The following is a 15,213-nucleotide window of genomic DNA, read 5'->3' as shown; positions in this document are numbered from 1 at the left end:
TTTTATTTGTCTTTTTTTTTTTTTTTTTTTACAAACATTTATCTTTTATTTAAGCATGTAATAAAAACACAAAACGTGGTAACAATAAAAACTGTACAGAAGACAAGATACAATACAAAAAAGTTATTAATCTCATTTGCATAATCAAAAGTGACTGTCAAATTTCAGTAATGGCTCAGACAAAAAGGGTTTAAAAAAACAAAAACATCCTACGTAAATTTTAGTTTTTCCCATGTACGAATCTTGTGGGAGAGGTCGATCACTCATAAGATGAAGCACCATTAGATAGCGGACACGCAGGGCATGGGGACTAATGCTTCATTAAAACGCACTACTGCGGCCCTGGATTATGTAGACGTGTGTGTAAACGGATCCCGCAAGTCACAGTTCTGTGCGAAGAACGGAACGGGAGACACTAGATGGACGCAGCACACCTGGATAACGCTGGCAGCGCCCCTGTGCCAACCTTCAGGGTGCACCTTAAAAATCCAATCGTGGACAAATCTAAGACTCGTGGGCTGTTGAACTACAAGTCCCAGCATTCCTTTTCAGTCATTAATATGTAAGATAGATTGCGCCTAACTAAATATGGTTTGGGAAACGGCCTGCAATGGATACATGTGTTTTTATGTAATAAATTCTACGGCTGATTGGCGCACTAAACTAAACACACTGCCCCAGTCACAAGGCTAAAAATATACAAACTTTCATCTCCTGACGTTCAGTCTGCAGGCTCTGGGGCCCCCGTCTACATATAGGATATCCTCATGACATGGGTAAGGTTTCGGCACATGTCAAACTACTTAACATTCTTTTATCCGCCTCCTGAAGATTATTCGCCCTTGTTAAGGAGAACTGGATCACAGCAGCGAGGGGAGGGGGGCACAGCAGTAAGAAAGGAGACCTTTCATAGAGTGCAAAACAAGAGATAATGGGCCTGATTCAGAGCCGGACGCAATTAGCGCTCGCTCGTCCAGAAAATAAGGGTGGCTATTCAAATGAACCGTTCGCTCTTTGCGGTCTGTTCACGCCTCTAGGTCTGAACGAGCGAACCAAACTTGTGGTCGTTTTTGGGAAAAAAACGCCCCCTGGCCGCTCGCATCCTACGTCATGTCCGCTATTAGATTAATCGAGTACATCGACCAGGGTATGAACTGCTCGCTATTCTTGTGGTTGGTTTTTGCTACCACAATTTTGCGAGCAGTTCTGACTATAAAATAACCCAGTGACGTGGTCAATGACGCTGCTGTATTAATTATGCACACCCTTAAAACGCCCGTTTTGACCTTTAAGCACGCCTGCGTTCTGATCTCCACTCCCCGTTTTCAAGCACCTTCCCCTGTTACCACCCACATATGCCTCCTCATAGCAGGCATTCGCTATATAGCGAACAAATAATTTTCGGCCGCACTGACTGGTTCGCGCATGCGTATTAAAAACCGTACGCATGGGCAGATGGGCGAACATCGCTCGGAACGAGCGGCTCTGAATCAGGCCCAATGGCCACACTTATCTCTCGCCACATTTTATTTAAAAAATTTTCCCCAAAAAGGTAGTTGCCTCTCCTTGCATCTAAACTATGGCTTTGAACCACGGCGAGACGTTGGCAAACGTAGGATTCCGTTTTCCAACCACTACACACATTTGGCCGCACAGAGCACCCTGTAAGTGGGAGCTGTCTTGTCGCTTTCTCTCTCAAATTGCAATTTTATGTAATAAGTAGACTGTAATGGGGCCGCTGCCCCCTAGTGCCTAAACTAGCAAACCGATAATGTAGATGATCTAAACGAAAACGGTCAGCCAGGTCTTTATACAGTCAGGGAGAGTTTCAATGTACAAGTATATGAGTTGAGGCAGATGAGCAACTTTATCTGACAGATAGAGACATTGCTGAAGAGCACAGCAGCTCCGAAAGACCAATTAATACAGCAGGTGGTGGGACCCCATATAAAAAAAGGATCTTAACAGATGTTTACGGAGCCACAGTGAGCCTAATACTCTATATTTACGCTCGGTTTAAACAAGAGGGGGGTAAGAAAATTAAGAAGTCAAGTCATGCATTTTACAACAGGCCTGTTCCACTAGGACTCATCTCTTATTTTTTTTTTAAACAACCAAACATTTAATATCCAGATTACAAATTGAATCAGCAATTACGCCACACACAGGATCAACATTCAGAGAATTTATCAATAATTTCCCCCAAACATAAGAAAACTAAAATTGTGACGTGTGAATGGAAATACGGTTAGTAAGTGGAGACACTGCTTATGCAGGTTCTTAAAGATAACAAAATGCCCTTAAACTAGACGAATGTGTAAAACTATGTGAGGATGTAGATTACGCAGCTATTTTTCTCGGTGAGAGCCGTGTTATAAGGAGGAGGATTAGGGAGATTAACTATTCCAGGAAACGGACAATGACACCTATTGAGCCGATCTCGTGAGTAGAATACATTCAGATATCTGAGAACTCACAGAAGGTGGGGAAATACAAATACATCAGACACAAGGTGAGGAATACAAAATATACACTTCCTAACACCACCCAGGGGACCCCTTAAGAGATTTAAATGCCCCCTCAAGTTTTTTTTTCACTTGCACATGGCCTTAAACCTCAAAGGATCACGTAAAAGTGATTTTGGGTGGAATTCGTTAACTTCGAAAATGGACTTCAGTCCAAAACGCAGCACGTAGGAGTTGAGCAATTCTGATTTTTTTTCATTCCCCACAACCCCAAGTAAAAATACTTACCTAATAGTTTTGGGTGGAGGTCAATAAGTTATGATAAAGTACAATCACCATTTTCAGCATAACTTGGCACCACACGGGGACGGCCAGCGCTGTCCGACCAGCTCTGGTGTCCACTGGGCTGTATCTGTGTGGTTGGGACATGAACGTGAGGAACATGGGCAAATAGTGATGTGGATTTACAGACACCCCTGTATATGGTTGGAGACATCGCTTTATAAAACACCGGGACATCCAGGCAGAGATACTGCATCAATATTAGCAATATGACCCATGTGGGGTATTGCGATCGTAGGGGTTGAGCCTCATCCCCAGATATAAACATTAATAGATCAAAAAAAAAAAAGTAATGTCTAATTAACTGGGGCAACGAAAACCAAAATTAACGCTTGACATTTTCTATCTATGCGCCCTAAATCTTTAGTGATCAGGGCAGATATTTTTTATACTGCTAGGGGGCTGCTGATCCTGCCTCCTTCATTTACATAACACCCCTGACAAGAGACAGGAAACGGAAGGGACAGGTGAGAGTAAGTGACAAAGTAGTAAAACATTTCAGATACAAATAGGAGACAGAACTAGTTTTCCGATTTATTGAATGAAGAGAGATCAATGAGAACTGTACTCCTATATATTACATTCTTAAAATACCAATTGTTTTTATAAAGAAGGGGGTTTTGTGCAGGAAAAACCTCTCCGTAATAACCCTAAGGCAGAAGTGGGTGACCAGCAGCTCTGCAGTATTACAAATTCCAGCTTTTGGCATGCTGGGACTTGCGGTTCTACACCAGCTGGTCGTCTAAGACGGCTGTAAGGCAGCAGCAAAGAATGTCACGGCACAGGCTGCGGTATTGGAAATGTAACGCTCCCGAGCATCATGAGAGGAGGGGTCACGCTATCACAATGCAGGGCGAGAGTTATTCATAAGGGGGGCAGAAAATAGACGTAAAATAAAATGTGATGCGGGAACGGTTGTTAGTGCATACCAAAACTGCCCTGGTGCTTTATATTTTGCCATCTGAACTCATAGGTTCGATTTAAAGATACAAAATGGCCAGCCTGCTCTCCATCCAACTCAGATTTGATTGCAGTTATAAAACACACACACACTGGAATCTTTAATTGTTTCTACAATTGTGGATGAGACGTAAAGTACCTGAGTTTTGTTTGAGTACAAATGAAAAGGCACCGAGGAGATGTGTTACCTAGTAGACCGTCTGAATTTGCACAAAGAATCTTGATTGACCAAAAAACGACACTGTATGTGAAGCTTAAATAGGTACCAGATTCAATACAGGAAGGCTGGAAAAAAGTGAGCTGAGAGATAACCAAAGAGCTTGCACTTCCTGAGTGTTTCTGTCGCCTGCGGATTCGCCCATACACGCATCAACCCTACGGAATACCAGATCAATGTAAGCAGGCAGCCTTAGCGCCCCCCTCCCCACCCAGTCAGTGTTCAATTATCAGTGCATAACCAGGAGATGGGAGCAGTCACGGCAGCTGTGTGGGGGCTATTAGCCACGTACGTAGATCCATGCACAGCGGAAGCAGCCATCTTGTTTACCCATAAACTAGCAATGACAAAGGCTCAAGCATCTGCCCTCATACTCAGGATGTCACTGGGGACTTCTAGATTTGCTCAAGGTGGATGTACACAGCTCAGATGTAGGGTACACTAACTAAAGAGGAGGCTGGGGGGTCGGGAAGTGGGGAAGCTATCATCCTAATGAAAGAGAATGGTGTTAATGTTCTCAAACTGTTTTTTTTTTTTTTCTTCCATCATTAAAGCAAATATATTATCCATGTGTGTGCTAGTGACACGTGGTCCTGCAGCTTCCCGCCGCGCCTTCCCGTAACCGCATAAAGCAGCAAGATGCAGCTCGATACAACAAGGAGCGCGGATGAAAGGATATAAAAAGCACATATTATCCTGGTCATAAAATGTCCCAGAGTCCCTGCTTTTATACAGGGACAAAAACGGTCAACTAGTGTCATTTGTGCAAGGGAAATACATCAACAATCAGGGAGAGTCCTAATGCCGGAGTCACCTGTGATACAATGTTACCAGTAGCGACATCACACAGAAGGAGATAGCATTGCACAGTCCGCAGTCCCTTTCTAGGAACCGAGAATATGAACGGATGGTGAGGAACAGGGAGTACCCCCTTTGGTGTGAGGCTGTCAAGTAAGTGTAGCTTTGCATTGAGACTATAAAATCTTTCAGGCCGACAACGGAACTTTTGGATCGCAATCCCGCCCTCCAACCGCATGACCCGGGGGCTCACTAAAACGGGTTGATTGGGAACTCACCAAACTGATTACACCCTACAATGCAGGATAAAGGCTGCCATGTGCATTCAGTGGATAAACCACTCAGATAGTGAAAGTAAGAGATAAAAGACATACAGAGCAACTTGTTTCAATAAAAAAATAAATAAAAAAAATTAATAGTAAGATTTAGGGTTATGGGGTCGTATTTTAACAGGATTTAAAAGAAAAAAAAAATGTAAATGGTTAAAAGTGAGTAACGTGCCAAACACAGCTTTACCATACTCCGAGATGTGGAGACTTGTAGTGCGGAATAGAAACATTTTGTTAACTATATTTTAAAAACACGTTAAATATGTATCATGGTGGATGACTGACTTCGTATATAATAAGCATCCCTGAACGGATAGCGTGCGCAACGTTAAATAATAGCGTACAGACCGTGACAATGTCCTCAACTCGCAAATGATTAATGTACAGTACACTATCGTCTCAGATGCCCATTACCGGAACTGTGCGGGTTCCTGGCGACATTCAGGAAAAATGGCGCCTCCTTTTTTAAACTGCACTAGGACAGTCAAGGTGGGTAACACAGACGGTATGTCGCATGATCCGGCGGACACCGCCCACATTGATAAATGTGAACCCATTGTGGACGACCATGTGCGCTCCTGCAGGTGGCCCATCGGGTTGGTTCCGCCTGCATGTAGGTCGGTCGGATCGTGTAATGTGCAGCGGCCGGCTGATATGGCGGGCATCACCGCGGTAAGTGTGTACCCAACTTTACAGAATCCTTTTTTTATTTGCACCATTCTTTGTGAATTTATACCATAGAGAGAAATCTGTGCTGCAAATGGCAGGTACACCTCAATGTAACTTAGAAAATAAATACAAAAATAATAATAATAAAAAAAACCCCACAAACATTAGGCTAAGTAGTTTGCTCACCAGCTAACACACATATGTGACCAACTTACATTCATGATTCACGCTTAAGTGTAAATCTGTAGAGTCTGTAGAGTTTTCATTTCAGAGACTGGGCTGAACAAATCTCTTCTCAAGGTCTTACAAGAAGGATGTGAAACCAGAGCAATATGGGGGAAAATATCATTTATTAATGTTACATTAGCAGCAATTAGTCCCACATCACGGATTTGCTTCCGAGGGCCGGGGAAACTCTCAGCACAAGGCGTAAATATGAAAGCGTTAAAATAAAAAAAATAACAGATTTAAAGAGGTTTTATTTTATTTATCTGTAACAAATTCCAGTGCCTTTTATTTTATTCTGACTTAGTGAATTAAGTGTGTAAAAGACAAATCCATGGACTGACCATGTTGCCGTAATGACACAAACCAGAACACAATCTGCCCCCCCCCCCCCCTATACCCCACGTCCGCAAGCCTCGTGGAACACAAACTGTCCTGTCACCGTCCTTAATACATTTTATGTACAAGAGTGATTCATGTTACCTAAGGCTTCACAACCGGAAATTTTACATTTAATTCGCTTTTTATGCTATATACATATATATTTAAAAAAAAATAAAAAATAAAAGTACGACCTTCAGCTTCAAGTTACCTGACGTTCATACTATACGCGCCGAAGCGGATTGCGGTGGGGGCCGATGGCCGTTACATAGCCCTCCGCAGGTAGAGGTAGATTTGATCTGTAGACACAGGTGCTGCAGACTTGTGGCTATGGAACAGTCATCAGAAAGAAACACTTGTGTTAGATTTCCCCTGGATTACGTACAGTAATAAGGGAACGTTACCCAAAGTAGACAGCGATAACAGATGTACGAGAAAAAGAAAAACCTGTAACAGACATTTGTATTTGTCATAATCGTAATGTTTTCTGTGCTCACAGGAGGTCACCATGAATAAAGATAGCAGACGTATACACTATTCACCCCATACAGACTTAAAGGCTTCTGTGACCCCCTCTCTCCCCTCTGAGTTGTGCACCAATAAACGTCTCTGTCAGCTTACACAGATGTATCCAGAACGGGAAAAGAGAGAGAGAACATGAAATCTGCTCCCGTTTTACACGTTTGCTAATATATATATATATTTTTTTGCCGGAAGTCGTCTTGAAATGTACATGGGAAACCAGATGTGGTTTGAAAGGGTGCCAAATCCGCTCCGACCCCCGCGGTCCGCTGGCGGCACTTCTCCAGACAGTCATTTTGTAACTCGGGAAGTGATTGCGCTGTTGCCTGGTGAGGTTAGACGCTGTACAATAAGGCTTGCATGTTTCGTTGCATGCTTTCGATATCATGTATCACTGTGGGGGGGGAGGTGCGGACCACTAAATACAACCCCATGATGCAATGATCCAGCAAAATAAAGGGTGGAGGGAAACAGTTTAAGCAAACAAACTATATAGTGTACCAGAACTGAAAAAGTTTAATCTGCGTTAGAATTCTTCATGTAGGCTCATGGATCATACCATTCTTGGGGACGTATGCAAATCACGCTGATAAGGGTGCACCCCGTAGTACATAGCTCACAGTTTACAATATTTGGCCTAAACTCTCTCCCCCACCCCATCCCCAAACCTTCCACACTGGGGGCAGAAGAAAAAAAAAAAAGAAACTTAAAGTAATGTGAATACATATGTAAATCATTCTCCACAAGAAACTATGCAGAAAGTAATTCCTGTGAAACCGACAACAGCTTGCGTGGAGCGGAGGGAGGGGCCGCGGGCGCGCGGTTTTGGCAGTCACATGATGCAGCACTTGCTCTTGTGATTGTGCGGGTCTTTGAACCGTAGTCTCTGCTTTGGCCGGTATTTTTCCAAGTATGTCAGCTGCTTGCTGTTGATGGCGCCCCTGCGCTTTCTGCAAGTGAAACAGAGCGCCGTTAGCTGCATTCTATACCGGCGATGACTCGCAAAACCAGGCAACAGTCAGAGAAGACCATATGGGGGAAGCGTTCCTATCCAGACTAAGGATAAAAGGAGTCGTTTGTGCGTTTTGGGGACTAATGCAACGGCAAAAAGATTCTCCTGGCGCAGGAAAATAATCCAGAGGTGAGTGGGCAATTTCAGTGACGTGCGGGGAGGTAAATGGCTGGGGAGGCACTGGCAGTGAGGTTAATGGCTGGGGAGACACTGGCAGTGAGGTCAATGGATGGGGAGCGCCTCTCCTGCCAGACACTTTTTATGCCAGAGTTTTCACTATAAAAATTATTAAAATAATACAAAGATGATATTTATAATATTTTTTATAGTTTTTATAGTCAAAACTGTGGAGTACAGCTATTACCGGAAAGGCTCTACCTCACCTCACTGCACATCACTGGTCAAATTGCCCCCAAAACAGGGCGAACCCCCTGCATGCACTGTCTAATCTGGTAACAGGGGTGACCGGACTGAACTGACGCAGCCAATCAGCAGTGAGACCACGCACTTGGCAATATCAGGGCGACCAGCCGGTAGGGCTGCCTACAACTACTCGTCAGCAGATTAAGGTCTTGGGTCACACATTCCCATGTCCCTGCATCTGGTCAGACACCACCACTCACAGTGTAACAGTGCTGGGTTCTGAAGTCGGTTGTCTGGACGAGCCCCCAATTAACTGGCATTTTACCCTGCGAGAACTGACAGCTGGGAAAGAACCCTGCTAGACGTCAAAACCTTTATATCAATGTATAGATGTATGATACACAAGTGACACGCATGTATAAACTCCAGTAATGCATAGGTGTATAAATGGCGCCTAATTCTGTCCTAACAACTGTATTTTACAAAGTATTATGGATTAGAAGGAGCACACTACCTATAATACAGGTTAGTTATTACCCAGAGTAAGAGGAGATGGAACACTTACTGCCGTATGAATTGAATGGCGTCTTCATATTTCATCCCGCTCTCAATAAGAGCCAGAGCCACTAATACAGGCGCCCTGATAAAGAAAACAAAAACAGCAAATCAGACAACAAAAGGACCTAAATGCAGAATATCGCGGTAACTGCACAGCGGCTTCATTAAGGTTTTATTATCACCGGCAAACTCCACGCAACACAATAGGATTCTCATAGCCGTAAGATGACAAAGTTTCAGCGGCTTTCTCGGACAGGCCACTAAACGCCATGTAACGGAAGCAGCCGTATAGGAGACGAGAGGACGATACATGAACGGATTCTGAACATTGAGTTGAGCCCCAGATTATCAATTGGTTTCCAAACACACTACCGCAAAACCCCAAACATTTTTAAAATGGTATAAAAGTTCTAAATCCTGCACATAAAAAGATAAAGTTCATTTATCACCTCATTCTAAACAGACTAATTGCTTTGTCAAACTCTAGCAGTTAAGAGATAATCGGGGGAGATGTATCAAATCTTAGAGAAAGATAAGTGGAGAGAGAAACTACCAACCACTCAGCTCTCAAAGGTCGTGTTTTTCAAACACGACCTGTAACAGTTAGGGGTTGATTGGTTGGTACTTTATGTCTCCACTATCTCTCTCTCCAAGGTTTGCTACATCTCCCCATTCATGTGGGAGTGTCCGCTACTCGCTTATTCCCACCCCTTCCCCAAGGACATCACCTGGGCATGCGGCATTAAAGCGAAGCCTCCTTTATCACGAACAAGAGGGTAACTTGCTGCACCCGATACAATAGATTTACTAATTGAGGGCTAACGCGGTTCATCATTCCCCCGACTGCTAATGCCACAAATCCAGAACAAAACACATTTATCATTAACGAAATGATATTTATAAATATATTAACCTCAAAGTTTTGCCTGAGGCCCTTTCTGCTTCCAGGGCACAAGTAACCCCCAAATCACAACCAACCGCAGTGCCCGCTGGTAGCCGCCGCTGGAGTAACACCCAGCCCAGACTGCTGAACAAAACATCAGAGATGCAGTTTTAGGTTGAAAGACAGTACGATCTCAGAAAATCGCCTATCGCAGGGTCAGTGTACCTGCCATATCGCTAGAGAACAAAAAAGGAGGAGGGGGAACGGGGAGGGGGGGGTTGTGGAAGGGGGTTCGGCTGGACAGTAACTATTCTTATGTCTACTGCTCCTAACAATATCTTTCCTCACCCAACAGTGGCGCCCTGGCAGCATTAGGCAGGCGGAAGGCAAGACCCGCTGGACTGCGCAGGCATCAGACTCCCAGGGAATCTCCGTGAATGGCTAGAATTTAGTATATGCCACCAAAAACTGAGTTTTTCATTTCCCGCAATAGCGCAGGCCATGAACGTTAGGACTATACTGTATGGAAATAGTGGCTTCCCCTGTATGAAATACCATAACCGACAAATAAAACCTTTTTCCCCAGCGATATTCCCACCCAGAACTCGCTCACTGTGCAGCGCATGCCGGCAGCGGCCACATAGGAATGACAGACGGAAAGAACAGCTCTCGGGTTCCCCGCTCTGAAAAATGTGGTGTCAATTGTTACACCATATATACTGCTCTTAATTTATGTCACCCAACAGGACGGTCGCAGCTGCACAAGTCAGTCTCCGCACAGCGATTACAGAAATACACCTCGCACCGCCTCAGGAAGTTCTCTTAGAATCAATTCTCCTTAGAGATGTCTTTTAGATACAACGGCCTGCGATCTCCAAGGGCTCGTCCTGACCTCTCGTACTCTGCTCAACTCAATCCCCAGCTGTCCTGGCAGCACGCCGGAGAACCACAGTCCCTGCTACAGCCGGAGCACAGCACCACACCCAACGGAGGATCACTCCAAGGACCAGAATCTCCAAGAGGGGAAACTTACAGACGGCTACTGAAGAGTTTATTCTTTATACTGGTCTGTTACGCTGATGTAATTTAGAGGGTCGGATAAGTCTTGTAAGATCACTAATTATAGAGATAACTCTGTTCCATGTCTTTACAGGTGGCAGCATTGAGGCGGTTACAGCACCATTAATAATATATATTAGAGGCATCACTTCCGAAGATGGGAAAACATTTCTATAGACTTCACCCTAGAAACCATAGCAGGTTCCTCATGGGTCTTTAAGGGAGAGGCACTTAGGGGGAGATTTAATAAAGCTTGGGCCCGTATTCAGTTTGATTCGAATAGTCAGTTTCGGCAAAAAAGTATCGCGGGTGACGTCATTTCGCCTAGGCGGATAGTCAATGCAATGGACCCGGCGGAAAAGAAAGAAAAAAAACACAACACCCCAAAAAATGACTTTCGTTTTGGGGGCGAAAAAAAAAAAAAAAGTTGGGGAACCAAGTTAAAAACTAGCAAAATGGACTCCAGGGGGGGTCCCCAAGTATGCGCCAGGTGTTTTTTTGATTGCAGGTGCTTGCGGCAGGTGGATTTTTCACAATTTTTTTAAACTTCACTTTAGCAACTTTTAAATATGCTACCCCCCCCCTATTTTCGTGTACCCCAAACTTGCTGGGACTAGTTATTTTCTAAAAAAAAAAAAAAAAAAAATGCTAAATGCTATTCTTCACCACTTATGCAAAGACACTAATTAGAACCAATTGAGAACATTTAAGTAGCCCAAATACCTTCAGCAGGCCTATTCAGGTGTATCCATAGTGATCCCCCATATCAGTGCATCTTTTGGGAGGTGTCAGGCCGATTTCCCCAAATCTAACAGGACTTTTTGCCTGTTTAAGTTTCGCCGAGTCACGTTTTCGCGTCCTTTCAAACTGAATACGGGGATAAGCGGGGACGCGCGCAATACTTTTTCACCTGCAAAAAACGTGATCTAGGCGAAAAGTCCGGCAGGCGAAACAGTATCGCGGGTGCAAAACTTATTGAATACGGGCCTTGGAGAGAGATAAAATTGGAGATAAATAGCATCAACCAATCAGCTCCTAACTGTCACTTTATAGGCTGTGTTTGAAAAATGACAGTTAGGAGCTGATTGGTTGGTGCTATTTATCTCTCTCCAGGCTTTATTAAATCTCCCCCTTAATACCCTGTAATTGTACCAGTGGGCTCCTATAATAGCCCTGACCCAATCTGACCTATTTGCAAACAGCAATGGCAGACAGGGCGCTTCAAGTTTGGGGAGGGAACACACACACACACACTTACCTGCCCAGTCCAGCCACGCAGTGTACGGCCACACAGCAACCTGGGTCTTCACAGAATTTCGCTTTCAGCAAGTTTAACCAATCGTCTACAATTTTGTTGGGAGGTGGGGCTCCGTCATCAAACGGCCAATCCTGAGGACACCAGAAGAGAAGAAAAAAAAAAAACTTCAAGGACACTTCAATTCCAACATTGATATTTATATTATCTGTACAACTCAGCCCTGGAGGGGAAATTGAAAGAAGTAGTAATACGTAGATCCCAATTTTTGGGGGGGGTTTTTGTTTAAAAAGGGCAGCGATCTAACTCGTCATCACCTGACCGCTTGTAATCTAATCGCCGACATTCTAACCAATTCCACCGACAATGGGTTCACACATTTAGCGTGCCGTACTTGAGGCACGCTAGACAAAGCCCTGACGGTATGTACTAATAAACAGAGCAAGCACTGGAATTAATTTAGACCCATGCCAACACACCAAGACATGATGCCACGCGTGGTTCTGTGAAGTGCATTATATGATGTGACCGTGGGCTGTGCGTTGTTTTTGGGATGAGGCCGATACTTGCTCACTGACCAGTAGGATGTGCATTGCAGTCAGACCGCACCAAGTATTAAGAGTGCTCCAGACCTTAATTCGACCGTTTAAAACAATGACAGCCCTCCAGCTGCTGTGGAACTACACATCCCAGTCTGCCCTGCCACAGTTTTGCTATCAGGGCATGCTAAAACTGCTGATGAACTACACATCCCAGAATGCCCTGCTACAGTTAGAAGGCCTCTTATTGCCCACCCCTGGTTTAAGGCCTAACTCTCCACAACTTGTGATAGGTCCCCCAGGATCAGCTGACTTGGTGCCCATCAGAAGTAGGCCAGGACTGGCAGAGAGTAGTGGGATAAACACCTCAGTCTGGCACCGTGCATTAGCGCTCTATAGGACCCAGTTGTGCAGCGCTTGTGCCGCTAAACCTGAGCTGGAGCCCGCACATTGGCGTCTAACCCAAGCGGCTGCGTCTGACTTTGTTACTCCCATAAAATCCCGTCTTTCCCCGGGATAGGGATCACGCAACTTTACTTTATGTACAGAGTTATCTGAGCTACATTGTAACAAAGAGGGGACGTTTTCCTGCAACACACGCAGTTTAGGCGCTTTCTGTAAAGGGTGGGGGGCAGGAAACGCTGGTTAATGTGTTGCCAGCGCCACCAGCAGACATCAGGAAATCACAGGAGATTTGTCAGACCTCAGGGTCTGCTGCCCACCCTATAAATGTAAGATCACACAGCACACTCAGGCATTTACAGGAGATTAACGCTTCCCATAGCCAGGCTTTAGCAGGAAATGTACATTTCATTCATAGGAGACAGCAATAAGCAGCAGAGACTGGCACCAGCCACCATCAGGTATCTAATACTACAGAAAGCAGAGGGGGACATTTTATACTGTACTGCAGGAGACCAGACCGGAGCCTCGTTACAGCTAGTACACACACTCATTAGGAAAGGGCGAGCATACACTCACACGCCTTAGGAATGGGCGAGCATACACACACACGCATTAGGAATGGGCGAGCATACACACACACGCATTAGGAATGGGCGAGCATACACACACACGCATTAGGAATGGGCGAGCATACACTCACAACACGCATTAGGAATGGGCGAGCATACACACACGCATTAGGAATGGGCAAGCATATACTCACACGCATTAGGAATGGGCGAGCACACACTCACAGGCATTAGGAATGGGTGAGCATACACTCACAGGCATTAGGAATGGGCGAGCATACACGAGAATACAATTACACTAAAGAGTGGCAAGAAAACATACAATGGGGGAGGGGGATACTAAGCAAACATTTGCAGGTAAATATAGACCCCATACAGGCACCAAGGTGAGCTATATACTGTATACACTGCATACCCTGTACAAGGGAACGCCTGACCACATTTACGCTAATGACATTTAGTTGCAGTTTATTCGCACGTAATAAGACCTTCACACATAATGATAAGAAAGAAAAACACTGGCAAGCGACAGCCTTAAATGCCAATACACCATCTCTTTCCCGGTATCTCGGTCAGATAACGTCTGAGAGGTTTGTAGCTCATTGTGTCAGCCTTCAGTACACCGACACAAAGAGCTAAAGAAACATACACCGCATTATACACCCATCTGCTTATACTACGGAAGCAGGGCACATCAAAGAGGCTGCCGCAAACTCTACGTCAAGCTGCCGACGCATGTAACCACCTGGCTGGACGGTGCAGATTTACAACAACCAGATTAACAATAAATGTAGCACACGAGTGGCCAAATGGCAGAGATTACTGTGATTGGCAACTTTAACTTATATCGTGCTATATGGGTTCTGTCACGCTAGATAAAGGGCTGGAACATACGGCAATAAAAGCATAAAAGTGACCACGTAGGACGGCTACTGACGAGCTTATATTATAGAGGGGCTACCAGTGGACACATAGGAAGAGGGGTACGTGAGTGAAGCGGTTAGGGGGAGGGGTGGTCGGCTTCAATCAGCCAGTTTTAAAGGCTGGGTGGCGAAACAAGAGTCTGAGCGTCTGAGGGCATAGTAGAGGTTGGCAGCAGCGTAGGTAGGGGTGCCACAAAGTTTTTAGGTTGGTTAGGCAAGCTATAATTTTATTTTGGCGTCCCTAAAGATCGCTTAAAGTTGCCCCCTTAGAGGCAGCTAGAGTAACTCACCACGACCACCTACCTAATGACAGATCAGGCAGTCCGAGGGGTCTTTGTTTGTGCAGATTTGGCCTCTGTATGCGGACATCAGTGCCATCTCCCAGGCTCCTCACTCACAGACGCAACACTAACAGCTCTACCGCGCAGCGCTGGGAACACACGCAGCCAATAGCGCGGCCCTGTACAGCAGCGGGAGGACGGTTATCCAGTTATCCGCATACTGCTGGGAGTTTGGGGTAGGCGCTTATCGCTACAGGGCACTGAGCCGCGCTCTAGGACTGCAGAGACCATCCTGCAAGGTGAGTGTGCCATGAGAACGACTCGCAGGACCCTACTCGCACCTAATAGGATTGAGCCCAGTGTATGTACCCTGCAATTCCCTGTACTATACACACACACAGCAAATATTCTGTAGGTATAACAAGAAAATTATAGGATGAAAAAACAAATATACATAT

The 15,213-nt window shown here is 44.9% G+C and overlaps 1 protein-coding gene across 5 annotated transcripts in view; it reads right to left on the bottom strand.

Annotated features, from left to right (window-relative positions):
• LOC148439461 (protein tyrosine phosphatase type IVA 3) overlaps positions 1-15,213 on the bottom strand; it is a 101,786-nt gene that overhangs the window by 16 nt on the left and 86,557 nt on the right. For all 5 annotated transcript variants that reach the window (XM_088464719.1, XM_088464720.1, XM_088464717.1 and 2 more), the window contains 3 exons: positions 12,042-12,172; positions 8,849-8,923; positions 1-7,858 (listed from right to left, as the gene is read on the bottom strand). The exon at positions 1-7,858 is cut by the window's left edge and continues 16 nt beyond it. In XM_088464719.1, coding sequence (XP_088320845.1) covers positions 7,741-7,858; positions 8,849-8,923; positions 12,042-12,172 — 324 coding nt within the window. In that variant the 3' untranslated portion in view covers positions 1-7,740. The remainder of the gene's footprint in view (positions 7,859-8,848; positions 8,924-12,041; positions 12,173-15,213) is intronic.

This window comes from Taudactylus pleione, unplaced genomic scaffold (genome assembly GCF_031769625.1).
Source record: "Taudactylus pleione unplaced genomic scaffold, aTauple2 ptg001775l, whole genome shotgun sequence".
Taxonomy (NCBI): Eukaryota; Metazoa; Chordata; class Amphibia; order Anura; family Myobatrachidae; genus Taudactylus; species Taudactylus pleione.
The sequence above is the reverse complement of the archived record's forward strand: the minus strand, read 5'-3'. Positions and strand labels throughout refer to the sequence as shown.